Source organism: Octopus bimaculoides, chromosome 10 (assembly GCF_046866305.1).
Source record: "Octopus bimaculoides isolate indiv1 chromosome 10, ASM4686630v1, whole genome shotgun sequence".
Lineage (NCBI taxonomy): Eukaryota > Metazoa > Mollusca > Cephalopoda > Octopoda > Octopodidae > Octopus > Octopus bimaculoides.
This window is the reverse complement of record NC_142937.1, coordinates 31,470,224-31,493,578: the sequence shown is the minus strand read 5'-3', so window position 1 is coordinate 31,493,578 and position 23,355 is coordinate 31,470,224. Positions and strand designations below refer to the sequence as shown.

General features: G+C 42.1%; 1 protein-coding gene across 1 annotated transcript in view; it reads right to left on the bottom strand.

Annotated features, from left to right (window-relative positions):
- Nucleotides 1-23,355, bottom strand: part of LOC106875886 (allene oxide synthase-lipoxygenase protein) — a 74,096-nt gene that overhangs the window by 38,282 nt on the left and 12,459 nt on the right. The window contains exons 3-6 of the mRNA XM_089359102.1: nucleotides 22,677-22,787; nucleotides 6,455-7,017; nucleotides 3,855-3,896; nucleotides 2,911-3,039 (exon numbers count right to left, since the gene is read on the bottom strand). Coding sequence (XP_089215228.1) covers nucleotides 2,911-3,039; nucleotides 3,855-3,896; nucleotides 6,455-7,015 — 732 coding nt within the window. The 5' untranslated portion in view covers nucleotides 7,016-7,017; nucleotides 22,677-22,787. The remainder of the gene's footprint in view (nucleotides 1-2,910; nucleotides 3,040-3,854; nucleotides 3,897-6,454; nucleotides 7,018-22,676; nucleotides 22,788-23,355) is intronic.

Below are 23,355 nucleotides of genomic sequence, written 5' to 3'. Positions count from 1 at the left end.
ATAGAGGAAGAATAATTGCATCCTTCCAGTCCTTAGGGATTGCACCATCCCTCCAGACTGCACTAATAAGTTCACGAGGGGACTGTGTGATGTAATTACCACCAAATCGCAAGACCTCAGCACAAATTCCATCCTTTCCAGGTGCCCTACCAAGATTCAATTTACTTATTGATGTCATTACTTCATCTATTGAGGGCGAAGAGTCTAAGGAGCCAATGATAGGTTTTTGTTGCATAGTATCAATCACTGTTTCATCCACAACTGACTCATGGTTTAGGAGTTCAGAGAAGTGTTCGATCCAGCGACCTGTGATTTCTGTTGATTTCGTAAACAGGGTGGAAGACTCCTTGGAAAGCAAAGGAGCTGATGTGGAGCTCTTAGGTCCATAAGCTCGCTTCATAAGATGGTAAAGCTTCTTGCTGTCATTTGCATCAGCAACAGCCTGAACATCACGAGCAAGATCCTCCCACCAAGTGTTCTGCATCTTCCTGAGAGATCGCTGCAGTAGTGATTTTACACTGTTATAGTGGGCAAGTGCTAGACTTCGCTGCACAGTAGACAGTTCTCTGTGTAGCAATACACTGTGAGCATGGCGCTTTACCACCAATAGTCGCTGAACTTCAGCATCATTCTCGTCAAACCAGTCTCTGTGTCTGGCAGTAACAATCCCAGGGTTTCGGCTGCACATTGTAGAACGTGGTCTCGAAAATCCTCCCATGCTGCAGTAGTTTCAATGCTGGACAAGCGAGTCTGAAGTTCTTTCCTAACCACAACATCATATACCTTGTGGACATTTAGACGGCGAGGAATGCTGACTGGTCCTCTTCTCTCTTTTACTCTAATTACCATTCGGAACTTTGCTCGCACCAGACTGTGGTCTGTTCAGCATTCTGATCCATGGAAGACTTGACATTACAAATGTCATAAATGTCGCGCTTGCGGATGATGACATAATCCAGCAAGTGCCAAACTTTGGACCTTGGGTGCATCCATGTTGTTGTGTGATCACCTTTGTGCATAAAATGAGTGCTTGCGATGTAAAGTCCATGTTCTTCGCAAAGCTCCAGTAGCATGAGACCATTGCTATTCATTTTTCCTACTCCAAAACATCCTAGAGAGTTCCATGTTTGCCAGTCTGTTCCAACTTTGGCATTAAAACCCCCCAGTAGAATGACTTTATCAGAATTGGGGATTTTTCTAAGTATGGCTCTCAGCTGGGTATAAAACATTGTTTTATCTTCATCACAGCTAGTCAAAGTAGGTGCATAGGCACTTATTAGAGTAACAAACCGCTTACCCTTCAAGTGCAACCGTAGCGTCATTATACGTTCATTTATAGGAACAGGGAGCTCTTCCAACTTCTTAAGGATATCAGATCGGACTGCAAAACTAACACCAGCCTCTCTGCGCTCCTCCTTCTGCTTTCCATTCCAAAAAAAGGTGTATCCACCTCCTACTTCCTCAAGCTGACCATCATCTTCTAGACGAGTCTCTGAGAGTGCAGCTATATCAATTTTATAACGGTTCAGCTCACAAGCAACAAGTGCAGTGCGTCTTTCAGGCCTACAATCACTCTTGTTGTCCAACAGGGTGCGCACATTCCAACATGAAATGTTTAAGTTCCGTCCAGATTGTATAAATAAAAGACTCTTTGTTTTTCGAGCGCAGGATAGACATCCGTCAGTCGCGCTAAACTGACCAGATATGGAAAGACAGGCAATTTTTGGTTCACCTTTTCTAGAACCTCCCCGGTCTCCGGGTGAGCAGTGCCCTCTCCAAATGGAGCTGCTCAGACACCCATGCAGCAACCGAATCCTACCGCTGTCTTGGGCGACAAGGAGACGACTTTATATCTAGCATGGGCCGCCTACGTGCAGGTCGCTGACTACATACTTCCAACCCGTCAGGTCTGCATGCTTCACCACCTTCCCATCGCCGCAGGACTTCCGAATATAATATATATATATATATATATATATATATATATATATATATATATATATATATATATATATATATATATATATATATATATATATATATATAAAATAAAAATATATACTAAAAATGAAGAAAATATATGCTAAAAATAAGATAAACATATACTAAAAATAAGATAAATATATATTAAAAATAAGATAAATATATACTAAAAATAAGATAAATATATATAGGAAAAAAAGAGTAGGTGTCGGCAATGCCTGTGCTGAGTTTTAGGTCCACTGAGGCTTGCACAACACCTCATAGACCCTCTCCACTTTATTGACATTATCCAGAGACAAGCCGGAGTAAGATGCCTGGTGCCAATATAAGTCGCAGGCTCAGGGATGTGGGAGCGCCGTAATCTCTAGCACAAACCAAAGATCCCCAAAATGTCCAATGCCATTCCCTTCATATTTGGTTTTATATCAGAGTGACCTTCTCCTAGAGACATGCTTCAACAAACATACATACATACATACATACATACATACATACATACAAATATCGATATATACATACATACATATATACAGGCGTGTGTGTGTGTGTGTGTGTGTGTGTGTGTGTGTGTGTATGTGTGTGTGTGTGTGTAAAAAAGGATTAAAGAAAAATTTGAAAAAGTATCAATCTCCGTATTCTTTGTAATTGTTTTGGATTTACACACCTGAAAATATTCATAATACAACGAAGCGAACCCGGATTTACTCATTAGAAGAATTACAGTGAGATTGCTCATCCTAAGTGATCCTTGATGCTTCTTATTGGTGTGATTAGCCGGTACCTGGATTATAATGTTGCGGTACCTGCCTGGATAATTTATCTCTATTTAGTCATTGTATGTATGTATGTATGTATGAGTTTGAATAGGTGTGTTCCTCCTAAAATACATGAGGTATTTTCAAAAATATAGCGATTCTAAGTACATACCTTTGGCTGCGGACGTAGGCTATAGGTGTAAATCAAGTCAAAGTCTTCTAGCTTCTCCAGTGTACTTATTACTAATCCAGCAACACAATCTTGGACCTTCTGTTGAATTTTCCTAAATCCTATTCTTATCTGAAATAAAATGTTTCGTTTTATTTAAGGGCTGAAATGTCAAGTTTGCATGGGAGGAAAGAGACGTGACTGATACGGACAGCACATATATTCGATACATGTTTTCTATATTTCCCATAGATACTTACTCATACATACAGTTACAAGCACAAAAAGCAGATGTATATTTATCGCGTTCCCTGTCTCTCCTCCTCTCCTTCTTCTTCTTCTTCTTCTTCTCTCTCTATCTATTTCTCTCACACACACGCACGCACAGACACACACACACACACACACACTTAAACGTAGCATTTGATGCTGTTAATTGATAGAGAGCACTACTGTTAGTAGATTCAGCATTTTATTCATCATTTTCAGTTGATTGGGACTTCAAATTTTACCTTAACATACTGTTCAACTAGTAAGATTCATGTTGATATACTCAATTCAACATTATGCGTGCTTCCATTATTTCACTGCACTGATGGTTGAACTGTTATAAAAATTAGACTAATAAATTTAGTTCTTCCTGTTGACTCTATTCAATTTACACACACACACACTCACACACACACATATATATAGTCAATTCAAGGATGTCAGGTCCTCATTAGGAATTAAGTAATCCCCAAAACTTTCAACCTCATTATATCATATAAATAAATTATTCATACATCCACATGTCTCTATTTATATATATATATATATATATATATATATATATATATATATATATATATATATATATATATATATATATATATATATATATATATACACATGCATGCATATATGTGCAAATACAACATAAATATAACATAAACTTTCGCTCTTACCAAATATATGCAAGCGCTTTCCGCTCCCGGCAATGTTTCCAACTGTCCAGGTAAAAACAGAAAATGGTTAAAATTGATTACATTATTTAACTTATGAGCATCCTTCCAATTGAAATTGTGTTATTTAATTATGTCTTCTTGCGTCTTTACATCAAATGCCACCACGATCCAGTTTAACTTTCCTAATTCCAGAGGAGGAGATCGATAATATAAAGTAGCAATCAATACCGGTCACTTGAAACCTTCAACTAATAAAATAATCCTTTCTATTATAGGCACAAGGCCTGGAATTTTGGGGGAGGGGACTAGTCGATTACATCGACCCCAGCGTTTCAGTGGTACTTAATTTATCGACCCCGAAAGGATGAAAGGCAAAGTCGACCTTAGAGGAACTTGAACTCAGGACATAATGACAGGCGAGATACCGCTACGCATTTCGCCCGGCGCGCTAACGATTCTACCATCTCGCCGCCTTCAGCCAATAATGTGTGTATCCTTGTGGGCATTTGAAAAATCTTCATGAATTATTACACAAAGATAAGGGGTTAGAAATAGCAGCCAAAACAACCCTTCAATAACACTGCATCAACATCAGCAATAGCTACAACACAATGCAGTGCTGTGGAACACGTCGTTCAATGGCACATCTAGACGGCTTCCGATTAGCTGAAGTTCTACATACCGTTTACAGCAGTGGATCCCAACCTTTTTCAGTTCCAGGGACCATTTTTTACTTGAAAACATTTCTAGGGACCACTTCTACTTTTACTTTATACTGTTCTATTTTCACACTAAAATACTTAATGAAAAGACAAAATAGTCAATTTACACTCTAAAATTTATTTTAGCAAACAAAAGATAAAATTTAAAATTTATTTTAGTAAACAAAGATAAACACAAGATATCAAAATCCTTTTTCATAAAGTCGTTCATTTTTAGTCCATTCAGCTAGTGACTAGCTTGATATTGGTGTTTCTGATACAAGATATCATAATTTTAATGAACTCATTTAGTCTTAGTCTGATAGTTGCTCTGCTGTTCACATCTAATTTATTTCTTTTTCTACTTAAAATATCTACAACAGCTGAAAATGCAGATTCCACCATCCATGTGGTAGGGAAAGAAATGATGCTTGCTTCTACATGTCGGGTGTGATTCCTTTATCGATATGTAGGCAAAGACACCTTCTTTTTCAACTCTTCTTCCTAATTTCATATTCTCTTTCAAATCCAACAACATTTCAGCCAACTCAAAATTCTCATCTCCTGGCTCATAATTTTCTAGGTCTACAAACCAGAGTGGATAATCTATCTTTAATAAATCATTGTACCTTCTCTCAAAGTCTACATGAAGACCTTCAAGAAGGATAATGCATGCAGCAATGCATTCTGATGTAGGAGCTGTGGTGTTAAAATTTTGAAATGATGCCAATTTTTTTTTTCAAACTGTTTTTTTCCAAAATTTTTAATTTCCCCATACACCCTTTTATCTTCTGAGAATAGGTGACCAAATCTGATTTTCTACCTTGCAGCCCTAAGTTAAGCAGATTCACTGTTTTAAAAATATCACTCAAGTAGAATATTTTTGATTTAAACTCAGAAAGCCTTTCCAAAATTTTCTTAGTTGTATCAGCTTGTTTCTTGGTGTTGTAATGAGTCATCTAACTCTTGAACATGAGAAAGTTGATTAATGGTTCCCACCAATTCACTAGTCTTCCAAGGCTCAGGCCTTTTCACAACCATCTTATTTCTGTGTGAAGCAATAGGGTTTTAAAATCTTCATCTTCACAGAATTGCATAAAGAATCTATTAGTCACTGAGTTTGATTTGACAAAGTTAATTGCATGTATGGCAATGTTGAGTGCTTCTTCCATGTGTCCTCCAATATTCTTAGCAACCAAATGCTGTCTGTGGATAATGCAATGTGTATAAAAAATATGAAGAGCAACTGGTTTCATTCTAGAAACAACGTCTTCATTTTTCCAGTCATAGTTGCAGCCCCATCTGATGCAATGTTGATCAAATTAGTCAATGGAATATTTTCATCATTAAAATATCGCATTACTTCATTGAATATATCTTCTCCATTAGTAGTTTCAGGCAAACTTTTAATGAATTACATTTCTTCCCTTATATCATCTTCATGGATGAATCTGACATAGACCAGAAGGATAGCTTGGTTATGAATTCCGCTATCATCAACCTGGATAGAAAAATTTGTCTTTTGGAGAATTTCCACAATCTTCTCCTCAAAAAAATTAGACATTTCATCTTGTCATCTTGGTTGCTCTAAGTCTACGATGCAGGTTCGATTCCTGGCCAGAGGAATTTAACTGTAATGGGAAATTCAATTGCTAATAACAACTACCAGAGTAAGAAGTCTAAAATTATTTCATATACATTATAAAATATTCTCTTGAATTTTGTTTACAAAACATATAGCCGAGCCCATTCGCACTAATCGGTATTATGGTTACCCGGCAAGCGATGAATTCATAGCTAGACTCAGCCATATAATTCTCACCATTTTCAGTTTAATAATAAATGGAAAACAAAACAATTAAAATCATCTTTTTATTACAATACCAGATATATACTCACCTTAAGAGGGAAGCCCTCTACGTATTTTAACTTATAGAGGTCACGATACTTCTGCATTTCTTTTATTCGTTCTGCTTTATGTGGATCTGCCTTTAGCATGACTGGATAAACAGTGATGGGATAACGTGATTCTGACCAGAGCCAGCGATCAATACCAATTTCCGATTCGTTTTCAGTAAACTTATCGATAGCTATTGAATCTATGAAACCGATTTCTGATCCGTCTACTAAGTCGCTGGGAGAGAGTTTAATTTCTTTCAGCTCTTTAAATGATTTCGAAAGCTGAACGTCGACGGGACCGATTTTAAAATCGTCTTTCTTATATTCCATAAAGTTGGTACCAAGTTCTTCAATGTAACTTCTTGGGGTGTCCTCTTTTGTTGAGTACTGGGTCGCTTTGGTGAAAACTTCACTCGCTTCGCCCCGATCTACGGGGAGAAATTTAGTAGTCCGGAGCAGGGAAACTGTACCTGACATCCTTAAAGAATTATATACTCTAACTTGAAAGGTGGCATTAAATGGTGCAGTTCCCTGGTGGAAGCTTGTCATCAGCTTATCCATTTCTGTTTTAAGAAAATAAAGAATGAAAGACTTATGTCATATTACAGTAGTAACCAAAACAGTTTTAGTTTTCTCAGTATACTCTCTCTCTCTCTCTCTCTCTCTCTCTCTCTCTATCTATCTATTTATCTATCTATTTATCTGTCTATCTATCTAGCAAAGCACTAGCCATAGACAGAAACAGAGTAGAGGGTGAGCTAGTTAAGAAGCTACAAGAAGCAATTAGAAGTGGCATCGCATCCGACGTTTTGGCGGCGAGGTTGGCCCTAGAACAACACTTCAACGCCAAACACGAAGGATGCGTTGTCAGGGTTAGGATGCGTGCTCTAAGGAACGAAGGTGTCGGAGCCGCGCGAGAGCCCCGGATGGCGGAGGTGCAACAGGCCAACAAAGCCACCATTCGGTCTCTGGTGGACGAACAGGGGCGCGAACTGCTCGAGCCAAGCAAAATGTGTGAGGCCTTTCAGTGGCACTTTGCTCGACTGTTTGGGACGAGTGGCGAGCGAGAACGCAGGGTGGACTTTAGTGCCTACCTGCACAGCCTGCCACGACTCTCGGCAAGAGAGGCGGAGTGCTGCGAAGGTGCCATCACGGCGGCAGAAGTGAGGGACGCGATGGCGGGATGCTCGAGAGACAAATCTCCGGGTTTGGATGGTCTGCCCTACGAGCTTTACAACTGTATGCCAGACTTGTTTGGAGACGTCTTGGCGGCGGTGTACTGCAACTGGCAGCAGAACGGAAGCATTCCTGGTATTGTGATCCGAGGAGCCGTAACGCTGCTGAAGAAAGATCCAAACAAGGGAGACGTCATAGATAACTTTAAGCCTATCACTCTGCTCAATGCAGACCTGAAAATTTTGGCCAAGGTGTTAGCCAAGCGGTTGGCGCTTGTCATTGAGAAACTGGTCAGCAAGGCGCAAACGTGCACCGTGCCGGGCCGGAGCATCCATGACAACCTCCATCTGATGCGCTACATCATAGAGCGGGTAGTTAAGGAATCTGGCATGGGTGGGGCCCTGATCAATTTAGATCAATCGAAAGCTTTCGATAGCGTAGACCATCAATACTTGGAGGCTGTCCTCATAGCGGCCGGCTTCGTTCCCTTTTTCCGCGGCTGGATGGCTGGATGGCTGCCTTGTACAGAGGCATCCGTTCGCGTCAATGAGCATCTATCAAGACCCTTCGACATTGCACGTTCGGTCCGTCAGGGATTCCCCTTCTCGTCGTTCCTGTACGTATTGACTCTCGAGCCACTACTGCGGAAGCTGGCGGCGCTGAGGGGCATCCCGCGAGAGTTGGGATGCGGGACGAGCGTGTCGGCATACACGGACGACGTCACCGTCATAGTGTCTAGCCAAAAGCACATCGAGCTTGTCGGCGAGACACTGAAAGACTACGAAGCGGTAACAGGAGCGAAAATCAACCGGGATAAGTCAGTGGGCTTGCGGCTCGGCACCTGGAGAAGCAAGCCCATGCCGTCAAGCAGCGCCTCCGTCGTGAGTCGTTGGACTGATGGTCCGGTTGAGTTGCTCAGGGTCTGGTTTGGTCCGGACCTGCAAACGGAGAAGAACTGGGACGAGATAACGAGAAGGGTGGCCACTCTAGCCCGGCAATGGGCCGAGAGGAAGCTATCCCTAAAAGGTCGGGCGGAGGTGGCTAACACATAGATCGCGTCCGTCATCTACTACCGCCTGACCGTCGTTCCTTGTCCCGACCCTACCATCACCAAGCTGGAACGCATCCTCTTCCGCTTCTTGTGGAAAGGAAGCGTTCCGATGGTCAGGCGATCCATTTGCTGCCAACACCCGTTAAAAGGAGAACTGGGCATGCCGTGGTTGATGATGCGCAGACACGCGCTGAGACTGCGACATCTCCGGCTCTACGTAGACAACGGTGAACAGGTGTGGTCGCCGTTTGTGCGACGCGCTTTCCCGCAGCTCATCTCCATGACCGAACTGCAGTCGTGGATCAAGAAGAGGCCGAGGAAGGGCGAATGGCACCGCGAGTGTCGCGTTGCTCTCCGGCAACTGCAACACCCCGGGTCAACCTTGAGCGACTGCATCACAACAAATGCATTCTATAGAGGATTAGTGGAGGGAAGGTACGACGACGATCTCGGGGCGAACCTGGGCGTCGACGAGGAATACCTGACCCGCCTGTTTAAGACGACCTTCGGGCCGGGACCTATGGGCAACTTCCAGAGATCCCTGGCCTGGCAGTGTTATCGAGAAGCACTCCCCGTTCGGGATAAGCTCTACAGGCATGGATCGAGAAACACGGGGCCGACCTGTCCGAGATATGGGCAGGGCGACGAAACCGTTCTGCATGCACTCGTACAGTGTCCGACCATTTCCGAGCTGTGGGCTTACGTCGAACAACTGCTATCGTGTGTGGGACGAGTCGGTCTATCAGCCGAGTCTATCGTGAATATTGTCGCGCCTCCTTCCTTTAAACGGGAAGGAAGAGCTATTTTCATCGTACTTGTGGCTATGGTGAAAGAATGTGTATGGTGGATGCGTCTGAAAGGTCTAGAGACAAAGACTTTCCTCTCTGGGCAATTTCTGATCAACTTCTTCAAGTATCACCTGAAGAGGAAATTGTGAGTAGAAAGGGAAGTCTTGTCTAGTGAATGCTACAAAAAAAAAAAAAGATGGGTGAATGTAGCAAGAATGGCACGTGTGAATATAACCCTATAAAGGAGTAAAAAACATCAAGAAAAAAAACAAAAAGGCAAAAGAGAGTCACTTACTGTTATAGTATCTTCAGTAACAATGACAATATTGACCAAGGTTACCGTGGTCATTTCCGTAGGCTTTTCTTTCCACGGCTAAACCTAAACTCTCCTTCCCTCACGAGAATATTACTGTGATACACGATCCCTATTGATCGCTTTTTTTCCCCGATCCCTTTTGATCGAACTCCCCCCTTTTTTCTTTCCTACGATCCCTTTTGATCGACCCCCCTTTTTTCCTCTTTCTCTCCTCCCCCCCCCCCAAAGAAAAGCTCTACATTGTATTTGTCCCATCTGTGTTGAGCCCTATGTGGCTAATAAAAGAAATGTATCTATCTATCTATCTATCTATTTATCTATCTATCTATCTATCTACCTACCTACCTACCTACCTACCTACCTACCTATCTATCTATCTATCTATCTATCTATCTATCTATCTATTTATCTATCTACCTACCTGTCTGTCTGTCTGTCTGTCTGTCTATCTATCTATCTATCTATCTATCTACCTATATACCTATCTATCTATCTATCTATCTATCTATCTCTGAAAAGCAACAGTGGGTGGGTAAAAAAATGGAGATCCTTCTCCATATTACCCAGGAGTAACTAAATAAAATACCCACCTACATAAAGTTACCATCAACGCAAAGGCTGTATGTAGTGGTGGAAGGCAGACGTCCACGCTGTTACATATGTGGCAGTGAAGCTCACTTCCAAAAGGACTGCAATTCTGCCGCGAAACAACAGCAACAACAACAACAACAGCCACGGGAAAACCAAAAACCCAAAACACCAGCATTATTACCCACACACCGTATGCACAACTGATCAAGCAGCTATATGCGAAAACGAAAGAACGGCAACAACGAACAAACCAACCCAACCAAACAACACCACCACCTGAGTCAAAAACAGAAACAACACCACCACCAACAACTAAAGACAGACCAACACCAACACCAAGAACAACAACCAAGAAGACAACCACTGAAAACGAAGAAAAGACCAATACTATTCCCAATTCCCCAACAACACACACACCACACACACCACACACCACAACACCATCGACAAACACACAAATAGAACCAAATGCTTTGCCTTTACCCACTTCTGATTCGTCAGACATTTCGTCTAACGATGAAAGTTCTACAGAATGGCAAATAGCCACAGGAAGTAAAAGAAAAAGATAAAAAACAACCCCAAAATTAAATGCATGCAAAGCAGGGAAATATGTAACCGCTGAAAGCCCCTTGCACAAACAAACCAGCACCAACATCACAAAAACACACACAATGCTATCAGCGATAGACACAAAAAACACAAGACTAATGGACTACATCATATCGCAAACAAACATTTCTGAAGATGATTATAAGCTTAACAATCATCCACGCACTACACCACCGAAACACATCAAAATAGTTCACATCACACAAACGCAGCACCACACACTCAAAACCCTCTTTCCGAATGCGGTTGGGGGGTTCCAAAAATATTTATCAAAGAAACTCTTCAAAAACCTCCTCCAAGATACTTCAAAAGAAGAGGAAGCTAAAACTTTCGAAACGAGTAAGTAACCTTCTCCCTTGTCTCTTTTACTGTTGTGTATGAAACACAAATTTCGACGTGAATTATGCTTAAATTAGGTTGTGTAAATGTACGTGGCTTGGCGTCAGCTTGGAAGCAAGGCTATCTTCTAGATGACATCAAGTTACACAACATAGAAATCATAGCTATCAGTGAAACCAGACTCAGTAACCCGCGGGCCCTCAAGTCCATGTTTGGCGGACAATTCGACATTCATTTTTCTTCCTATCTGCCAAACATGGGTGGTGGTGGTACCGCGGTGCTTTTCCAGAAGAGTCTGAACCTAAAAGTAAGGCCAATATTCCTAGACCCGGAGGGTAGGCTGGTTGTCTTGGACGTCGATGGCACAAACGGGTGTGCTTTCCGTCTGGTGGCAGTGTATGCACCGTCCTTAACGAGTCGGGCGGATTTCCTTAGACGTCTAAAGGTTTTCCTGGGAACGTCACGACCTTTACTGTTAGTAGGGGACTGGAACGCTACCTTGGACACGCATATAGACTATGTGGGAGTGAATATGAGTAGAAGGGGATGTAAGTGCCTCAAAGACCTGCTCAGACGTTTCCATTTGTCTGACAGGTTCCGACTCGACCATCCGAACGTGCCAACGTGGACTTGGACAAACCGCGTCGGATCGTCGAGATCGTATCTAGATAGAGTTCTATGTAGGACAGCGGATAGAGATAGTGTAGGATGTCCACAATTTCAAATAGTCAGCTACACAGATCACAAGTTTGTGACGTGTACGCTCGACTTAGATAAGACACATAGGCAGGGTCCCGGTTACTGGAAACTGAACGCTTCGCTCTTAGCGCGGCAGGTTTACAGGAACCGGATTAGCGAATTAATTAAGAGGGCGTTAACAGGAGCCATCGTTAACAACCGCTGGTGGTTTGCCCTGAAAATGGCAATTAAATCGGAATCTATTAGGTTTAGTAAAGAACTAGCGATAGATCGAAATAGAGTAGAGGGAGACTTAGTTAAGAAACTAGAAGAGGCACTTACAACTGGCAGCGCAACCAACGTTTTGGCTGCGAGGATGGCCCTCGACCAACACCTCAACGCCAAACACGAAGGTTGCGTCGTCAGAGCTAAAATGCGTGCCTTAAGGAACGAAGGGATCGAAGCTGCGCGAGAAGCCCGGGTGGCGGAGGCGCAACGCGGTAACAGAGCCACCATTCGGTCTCTAATCGATGAACAGGGATGTAGTTTGCTCGAACCCGAAAGGATGTGTGGGGCCTTTCAACAGCACTTTGCTCGACTGTTCGGTGCGAGCGGTGGGTCGGAACGCAGGATAGACTTCACTGCCTACCTGACCGGCCTGCCGCGGCTCTCGGCGGGAGAGGCAGAGTGTTGTGAGGGTCCCATCACAGCTGCTGAAGTAAGGGATGCTATGGCGGGCTGCGCGAGGGATAAGTCGCCTGGATTGGATGGTCTACCCTACGAGCTGTATTGTCAAATGCCAGACTTGTTTGGCGACCTCTTGGCATCAGTCTACTGCAACTGGCAACAAAACGGGAGAATTCCCGGTTTCGTGAGCCGAGGTGCAGTGACATTGCTGAAGAAAGACCCAAACAAGGGGAATTTTATAGATAATTTGAGGCCCATCACTCTGCTCAACGCAGATTTGAAAATTTTGGCCAAAGTAATAGCCGAGAGGTTGGCGCTTGTCATCGATAAACTGGTCGACAGGGCGCAAACATGCGCCGTGCCGGGCAGAAGTATCCATGACAACCTCCACCTCATGCGCTACATCATGGACAGGGTAGTTAAGGATCCTGGCATGGGTGGGGCGCTGATCAATTTAGATCAATCTAAAGCCTTCGATAGGGTCGACCATCGATACCTGGCGGCCGTCCTCAGGGCAGCTGGCTTTGGTCCCGTCTTCCGCGGTTGGATCGCTGCCTTGTATAGCGGCATCCGATCGGTAATTCGGGTAAACGGTCACCTGTCAAAACCGTTCGACATCACGCGTTCGGTCCGTCAGGGATGTCCCCTGTCGGCGCTTCTGTATGTATTGACGCTCGAACCACTACTGCGGAAGCTGGCGACACTGAGGGGTATCCCACGAGAGCTGGGTTGCGGGACGAGCGTGTCTGCATATGCGGACGATGTCACCGTCATAGTGTCGAGCGAAAAGCACGTCGAGATGCTAGGCGAGACACTTAAAGAATACGAAACGGTGACAGGAGCAAAAATTAACCCGGAAAAGTCAGTGGGTTTGTTACTCGGCACCTGGAGAAGCAAGCCCATACCGTCCAACAGTGACTCCGTAGTGGGACGCTGGACGGACGGACCGGTTAAACTGCTCGGGGTCTGGTTCAGTCCTCCAAATGGATAAGAACTGGGACGAGATCACCAGTAGAGTGATCAAACTCAGCCAAACATGGGCTGAGAGAAAGTTATCTCTAAAAGGCCGGGTGGAGGTGGCTAATGTGTATATCGCATCAGTCAACGATTACCGCCTGACCGTCGTGCCTTGTCCCGATGCCACCATCACGAAACTAGAACGCATACTTTTCCGCTTTCTGTGGAAGTGTGGCGTTCCGATGGTGAGGCGATCCATTTGCTGTCAACAACCGTTACGTGGAGGACTGGGGATGCCGTGGTTAATGATGCGCAGACATGCGCTGAGACTGCGGCACCTCTGGAACTTCATTGACGACGGTGAACAGGTGTGGGCGCCATTTGTGAGGCACGCCTTCCCGCAGCTCGTCTCACTCACCGAACTGCAAACATGGATCAGGAAGAGACCGAAACTGGGCGATTGGCACCGCGAGTGTCGCCAAGCTCTACAACAGCTCTGCCGTCCGGGATCAAACTTGTGCAACTTCCAAACGACCAATGCGTTCTATAGAGGACTAGTGGAGGGGAGGTCTGACGACACTCTCGGGGCAAACCTGGGTGTCGACGAGAAATTCCTAACCCGCCTTTTCAAGACGACGTTCGGGCCGGGGCCAATGGATAATTTCCAGAGATCCCTGGCTTGGCAATGCTATCGAGACGCACTACCAGTTCGAGAGAAGATCTACAGACACGGTTCGAAAACCACCGGACCGACCTGCCCGAGATGCGGTCAGAGCGACGAAACCGTTCTGCACGCACTCGTGCAGTGTCCAGACATTTTAGAGCTGTGGACCTTCGTCGAACGGCTGTTGTCGCGTGTGGGACGAGCCCACTTATCAGCCGAGTCTATCGTGAATATTGTTCCGCCACCTTCCTTTAAACGGGAAGGAAAAACGGTTTTTGTAACACTGATAGCTATGGCAAAAGAATGCGTGTGGTGGACGCGCTTGAAAGGTCTACAAACAAACACTTTCCTCTCTGGTCAGTCCCTCGTCAACTTTTTCAAGTACCACTTGAAAAGGAGGATGAGGATAGAGAGGAAAGTGTTGTCGAATGAAAGTTTCAATAACAAATGGGTAAATGTGGCAAGAATGGTAAGAATGAAAGACGACACCATTTTAAGCATAGACTTGTAACAAAAAGAGACAAAAAGAGAGAAGGTACTTACTTTCATGTACCTTTTCTTAAAAAAAAAAGCCTGAGGTGACCGTGGTCTTTTCCGTAGGCTTTTCTCTCCACGGATAAACCTAATCTGTTCCCCGTTTTTTACATCGACTGTGATACACGATCCCTATTGATCGCCCCCCCCCACGTTTTTTTTTTCTTCCCGCGATCCCTTTTGATCGAAATTATCCCCCCCCCCCCCAAGAAAAGCTCTACTTTGTAAATTGTCCATTTTCTGTATTTAGCCCTGTGTGGCTATAATAAAATGATATCTATCTCTGATCTGGACGGATGCATGTCGCATCGGCTCGCAAGTAAGTTGACTTTTTATATGTCAAAATTTTGCAGTTTTTAAATATTTTTTTGTGGAAGAGGTGTATAAGACTATACACTTCGACCCTATTGGATTTTTGTAATAGGAAGTGGCTCCTTTTGGAGTTTATTTCCAAAAGTTTTTGATTTTTCTCCGGCTTATTTGCCATATTTCGTAAAACAAATATGGCTAGGCCTTTGCACGTGGTCGATTTGCCTCTAATAGCAGGCAAGGAGACTGACAAACAAGTCGTTCCACATGAACGAACACAAGACCAGGAAGGCTGCGTTTACAACTACTGCCTTCACCACCTCTACTACCACCACCAACGAGAACAAAACCAAAACCACTACTGCCACCGACTTCGCAGCCACCACTACCACCAAGAACAACAATAACAAAAACAACAACAACTCCACTCCTCTTTTGTTCCTTTCACCACAGACAACGGAAGGAGAGAAAGAGAAGAGCATGATTGCCAAACAATTTGCTCAAATACGCCTGAACGCCGAAAAAAATTATGAGAAAAATTTCCCGCCACTTCGTAACTCATGTGAAGGTTAGAGGTGTACACAAAAAGAAGGTCAATCTGCCACAACAACAACACCTACCAGCATCACAACCGCCAACAACAACGCTAATACAGCAACAACTGTCACCTCTGCCATCAACACCAGCAACACCAACAACAACAACAATAACAAGATCAAAACAGACTTCGCCGAGGCGATAAGGCAAAAAACGATGGTAGCATCTTTTACTGCACAGCAGATAAAAGATACAAAGGCTTTACTTACCAAAGAAAATGACGAGGTACGGATCAACATACCACAAGACATTTTAGAAGACACAAACAAAAAGACAATTATTTATAAAATTTTAAACTCCAAAACAAAAAAAAACAGAAAAAGCAAGCACAGAAAAGATCTAAAAATGCTTGCGATTTGTATGACCACATAAAGATTATGTTACTTGGTGGCATAAATTTGCCCATGTGCAAGTTATTTTTCAAAGTGAAGAGTTAGCGAAACGATTCTCAACGCTAACTCTTAAGACAGAAGACATAACAATGATACCGAGTTACCTTGGTCAGAGGGTAACAAAGGTTATCATAAAAAATATTCCTCCCATGGTAGACACACTATGGATAACATCAGCCGTATGTGTCGATATGGAGGAGGTCGACATATTACAAATTACTGTTTCTGAACAGCAACAGTGGGTGGGTAAAAAAATGGAGATCCTTCTCCTTATTACCCAGGAGTCACTAAATAAAATACCCACCTACATACAGTTACCATCAGCGCAAAGGCTGTATGTAGTGGTGGAAGGCAGACGACCACGCTGTTACATATGCGGCAGTGAAGCTCACTTTCAAAAGGATTGCAATTCTGCCGCGAAACAACAGCAACAACAACACGAACAACAACAACAGCCACGGGAAAACCAAAAACCCAAAACACCAGCATTATTACCCACACACCGTATGCACAACTGATCAAGCAGCTATATGCGAAAACGAAAGAACGGCAACAACGAACAAACCAACCCAACCAAACAACACCACCACCTGCACCAAAAACAGAAACAACACCACCAACAACAACTAAAGACAGACCAACACCAACACCAAGAACAACAACCAAGAAGACAACCACTGAGAACGAAGAGACCAATACTACTCCCAATTCCCCAACAACACACGCACCACACACCACAACACCATCTACAAACACACAAATAGAACCAAATGCTTTGTCTTTACCCACTTCTGATTCGTCAGTCATTTCGTCTAACGATGAAAGTTCTACAGAATGGCAAATAGCCACAGGAGGTAAAAGAAAAAGATCAAAAACAATACCAAAATTAAATGCATGCAAAGCAGGGAAATATGTAACCGCTGAAAGACCCTTGCACAACCAAACCAGCACCAACATCACAAAAACACACACAATGCTATCAGCGTTAGACACAAAAAACACAAGCCTAATGGACTACATCATATCTCACACAAACATTTCTGAAGATTATTATAAGCTTAACAATCATCCACGCACTACACCACCGAAACACATCAAGATAGTTCACATCACACAAACGCAGCACCACACACTCAAAACCCTCTTTCCGAATGCGGTTGGGGGGTTCCAAACATATTTATCAAAGAAACTCTTCAAAAACCTCCTCCAAGATACTTCAAAAGAAGAGGAAGCTAAAACTTTCGAAATGAGTAAGTAACCTTCTCCCTTGTCCCTTTTACTGTTGTGTATGAAACACAAATTTCGACGTGAATTATGCTTAAATTAGGTTGTGTAAATGTACGTGGCTTGGCGTCAGCTTGGAAGCAAGGTTATCTATCTTCTAAATGACATCAAGTCACAACATAGAAATCATAGCTATCAGTGAAACCAGACTCAGTAACCCTCCCGCATACTTTTCCGCTTTCTGTGGAAGGGTGGCGTTCCGATGGTGAGGCGATCCATTTGCTGTCAACAACCGTTACGTGGAGGACTGGGGATGCCGTGGTTAATGATGCGCAGACATGCGCTGAGACTGCGGCATCTCTGGAACTTCATTGACGACGGTGAACAGGTGTGGGCGCCATTTGTGAGGCACGCCTTCCCGCAGCTCGTCTCACTCACCGAACTGCAAACATGGATCAGGAAGAGACCGAAACTGGGTGATTGGCACCGCGAGTGTCGCCAAGCTCTACAACAGCTCTGCCGTCCGGGATCAAACTTGTGCAACTTCCAAACGACCAATGCGTTCTATAGAGGACTAGTGGAGGGGAGGTCTGACGACACTCTCGGGGCAAACCTGGGTGTCGACGAGAAATTCCTAACCCGCCTTTTCAAGACGACGTTCGGGCCGGGGCCTATGGATAATTTCCAGAGATCCCTGGCTTGGCAATGCTATCGAGACGCACTACCAGTTGGAGAGAAGATCTACAGACACGGTTCGAAAACCACCGGACCGACCTGCCTGAGATGCGGTCAGAGCGACGAAACCGTTCTGCACGCACTCGTGCAGTGTCCAGATATTTTAGAACTGTGGACCTTCGTCGAACGGCTGTTGTCGCGTGTGGGACTAGCCCACTTATCAGCCGAGTCTATCGTGAATATTGTTCCGCCACCTTCCTTTAAACGGGAAGGAAAAACGGTTTTTGTAACACTGATAGCTATGGCAAAAGAGTGCGTGTGGTGGACGCGTTTGAAAGGTTTACAAACAAACACTTCCCTCTCTGGTCAGTCTCTCGTCAACTTTTTCAAATACCACTTGAAAAGGAGGATAAGAATAGAGAGGAAAGTGTTATCGAATGAATGTTTCAATAAAAAATGGGTAAATGTGGCAAGAATGAAAGACGACACCAGTTTAAGCATAAACATGTAAGAAAAAGAGAGAAAAGGTACTTACTTTCATGTACCTTTTTTTAAAAAAAGCCTGAGGTGACCGTGGTCTTTTCCGTAGGCTTTCCTCTCCACGGATAAACCTAATCTGTTCCCCCTTTTTACATTGACTGTGATACACGATCCCTATTGATCGGCTTTCCCCATGTTTTTTTTCTCACGATCCCTTTTGATCGAAATTCTACCCCTTTCTCCCCTTTTTCCCCCAAAAGAAAAGCTCTACATTGTATTTTGTCCACTTTCTGTATTTATCCCTGTGTGGCCATAATAAAAAGATATCTATCTATCTATCTGTCTGTCTGTCTGTCTGCCTGTCGGTCTGTCTGTCTGTCTATCTATCTATGTATATCTATCTATCTATCTATCTATCTATCTATCTATCTATGCGAATATATTCATATATATATATATATATATATATATATATATATATATATATATATATATATATATATATATATATATATATATATTAAGTTACAATATATGGATTCAAGTAATCCGGAAGTACTCATGAAAAAAGCTCCTTAATGTATCATTCTACAAAACAGAATATATAGTATGATACAAAGGAAAAATCATAAGGGGTGTATAAAATATAAATGATAGGCTTTTTCTAAGGATGTAGGCAGTACTTGTCAACACAATCTTTTGGATTTCTCTCAGACATGATTCTTCTGGGATATTATCTAGATGTTTCTAGCATCCCTTTCTTATTATGCCTAGGGCACCCACAATAACAGGAACAGTTCTCGCTTTAAGATACCACGTCTTTTGTATTTAAATTTCCAGGTCCTTATATTTACTTAATTTGTCAAATTCCTTTACAGATATATTTTTACCAGTGGGAACACTTGCATCCATTAGTCCACAAGTATTTTCGTCTTTGTCTTTAATGACTATGTCCGGTCGATTAGCCTGCATCGTTCTGTTGATGTTGACTGGAAAATTCCAGAGGATAGTGACATTTTTACATTCAACGACTGGCTCAGGATGACGTTCATACCAGTAAGCAGGAATGCTAATTTTGTAGTGTCCGCATATTTTACAATGTAAATACTGTCCTACCCTATCGTGGTGATGTTTATATTCGTTTAGTGTCAGGACTGGACATCTCGAGATTAGATGGTCTATTGTTTCATCAAATTTGTCGCAGAATCTGCATTTAGGGTCAGAACCGTTTTGAAGAACATTAGCCTGGTTGTTTATGGTAAGCAAGCTTTAATCTTGTGCCTCCAATATGAAACCTTCAGCCTCTGCTTTCAGTCATGAATTTCTCAGATCGGTTGTTGCTTGGTCTACATCAGCATTTCGCTTTCGGGGTATATACTGTCCATGCAGAGGTTTTGAGCTCCACCGCTCCTCAATTTGTTTCTGCCCGTTCTTTTTTGCAGTCTGCTCGATCCGTTTTGCATGTTTTGTGGCAATGGTTTCAGGTTCTTCATCTAATTCAGGATTAATGCCAAGTTCCTTTGCGAATTTTCAAGCTTCCTTGACAATAGAATGTGATTTTCTTTAATGCTTTCGTGTTTGCATACAAGCCGCAGCATCCAGTCCTCTGTACTAGATAAGTACATGTTCATTGCCATTGTGGTGGTTCTACTTGCAACATTCCTCTTCCTCCATACTTCTAGATAGGTACAGACGATCAAAGCCTGCTTTTGGGTGGTGCATGATTTTATATGTTAGTAGTTTTCTTGTCTTCTTGTCCAAGCATTGGGGCTCTGTAAGATTCCAGTTAATGATGTTAAAACTTTATTGGACTACTGTTTCAATGTCGTTTTTCCTCTCTTTGACCATTTCTGCTAGTTTGTTATCTGCCGTCAGTGTATCAGTGTAGCTTGTATGAAATCACACATTAAACACCAGTTTTAATGTGGACATAGCTGGAAATTCGTATTGAGCGCTGCGTAAGAACCTTGCATTATCGTGCACAATGAGACAGTTGATCACATCTCGGGCTGCCCAGTGTAAGCTTGTTCTTCTGTATTTAATCCTTTAAATTCTTCACCTGAAGAAGGAGCTGGCTTCTAACAATGATACAAAGCTCCATCTTTGGAATGTTGATAACGAAAACAATGTCACATTTTAAACCTGAGCAAAGTCTCGCATAGTTTTATTGTTCCGCTTAAACACTGTATTTGTAATGTGCGAATCAGTTGGTTGATTCCTTTTCCTAAAAATCTAAGCTAAACCAGACTGACAGTTAAGCATTTACTCACAAGACCAAGTCCTCCAATTATTATTGGTATAAATGTAAATTTGTTATCCAGATATTGAAACCGGAGATTTCGAAGCAATTGTCCATAGTTTCTCTTTGATGTTCAACGAAATATTCACATCAGCAGGACAGCTGAGCTCTATGACACACATACATTTTCTTGTCGGTCCCATACAACAATATCTAGCATGTCATGCCAGATGTTTTAATGGGAGTGTTCCACCAGTATTCCTTGTGCTGGTATTTGTGTACGTATTCAATAACAGGAAAATTCTCTATATTTATTCCAGGACAGTCTGTTTTTTTAATGGCATTGCATATTGTTTTTGCGACGTCATGTCGTATAGGGAGGTTGATGACATTTTTGGAGTATACTAGAACAGTTCTTCCGACTGATTTGAGGTCGTATGGGAGGTTATCAGGAAGAGAGTACTTCCTGAGGAGCTCACTTCCAATACGTAGGATATTGTTTTCTTCATTTTTCAAGACTCAGTTAATGTATTTATTTTTTGCTGTTATTGTTTAGCAAGTGCTGTCTTAGAGAGACTGTGTGATATTTAGAGACTGTCTACACTTACCTCAAGCCCCTACCTCCTTTATCTCTTCTTAGGTGGAGCCTGTCGATATCATTATTTTTGTATAGGTCTCCAGTTGATGTTAGAATCTTGCGGGTTCTAATGTTTATGGAGTGGATTTCTTCAACAGACCAGTCAAGTATCCCAAATGTTGGAATCAGCACTGGTAGGGCGAATGCATTCTGGGATATTGTCTTGTAAGACGAGAGTTTGGACTGTAATACATTTCTTAGTCTGGTGTAATATTCTAGGGTCACTCTATCTTTATTCACAGTACCTTGGTATGATATATTTCCATCAATGCAAAGGTACTTGAGTATTCTTTGTGTGGGACAGGTGAGATAGTGGGACAGGTGAGATAGTGGGACAGGTGAGATAGTGGGACAGGTGAGATAGTGGGACAGGTGAGATAGAGAGACCATTGATGCACAGGTTTTGTGACTGGGAGACTGATTTCCCCCTTTTAACAATTAAAAAAGAACATTTCTTCTTACCAAATTCCATTCCTATGTCACCTGAAAATGTTGCTATTAATTCCAGCTGTTTTTTTTTTCTTGCATCGTTAATATTTTTAGTATGAATCTTGAGGTCATCCACAGAGAAATTATGGGTTACATTAATATCTCTTGCAGTTTCAGACCCTTGTGTGTAGCCGTTTGCTTTTTGTAGCAAGAATGATAATGGGTTTAACGCCAAAATGAACAGAAGTACTGAGAGACTGTCTCCCTGGAATATTCTCTTTGAAATATTTATAGCGTGTGTGTGTGTGTGTGTGTGTGTGTGTGTGTGTGTGTGTGTGTGTGTGTGTGTGTGTGTGTGTGTGTGTGTGTGTGCGTGCGTGTGCGTGCGTGCGTGTATTAGATTGTTTATATAATTAATAATTTTATCTTAAGAAAATTTTACTACAAACACACACACACACACACACACACATGCATGCATATGTTTATAATTATATCATTAAAATGCTTATTTAATAAAATTTTACATACACACATATGTACTAAAGAAAAGACGGATATGTATGCAGTTAAATATCAGGACTAATAGGCAGGCAGATACATAAACAGACAGACGGATGGATAGACGGACAGGCAGGCAGACAGGCAGGCAGACAGGCAGGCAGCCAGATAGATAGATAGATAGATAGATAGATAGATAGATAGATAGATAGATAGATAGATAGATAGATACACGCATACATACATAAATACATACATAAACAGTTAATATGTAAGTAGATAGTTATGAAAAGCGGAAAAATATTGCATTTAATTCCTATATGCAATCTTATCGAAAAACAGTACATACTTGGTAGAAGAGTGTGGATAAAACAAATAAATCTTGATTCTTGTATGTTAGAGAAAAAAACTTCTTAGTCTACGATGTCGACTGGATGTTGCTTTCAGAAGTTATGAATTACTGAAATAGAAAAGAAAAAAATTAAATATGAGGAAAATTATACATACATACATACATACATACATATATATATATATATATATATATATATATATATATATATATATATATATATATATAAAGTCAAAATAAGCAACAAGGATATCCAAAGTAAATGCAGTACGATCGTTTCATGCGACTACATTTATTTAAGCAATGTGAACATTACATCAAATGTAAAATGCAGGGCAATCCTCAGCTGCACAAAGATATAGAAATTTACTGAAATTACATTTCAACAGAAGGACATATTTTTATAACTATATTTAAACTCTTCAAGTAGAAAGGAAGAATACAAAAAAAAACATTTTGACTTAGCCAGACCATACAGGCTAGTAAATAATTCTAAGCAAATTTTTAACTTACACCCAAGGAAACTAAAAGAATTCCCCAAGTCATTGCATAACAAACCAGGTATTCTAGTCCCAGCGGATAAAACAGGGAACTTATATAGACTTGACTATACCACCTATAAGAAACTTATAATGAAAGAACTCAACGCTAAATACAAAGTAGCTTCTAAAAGGAT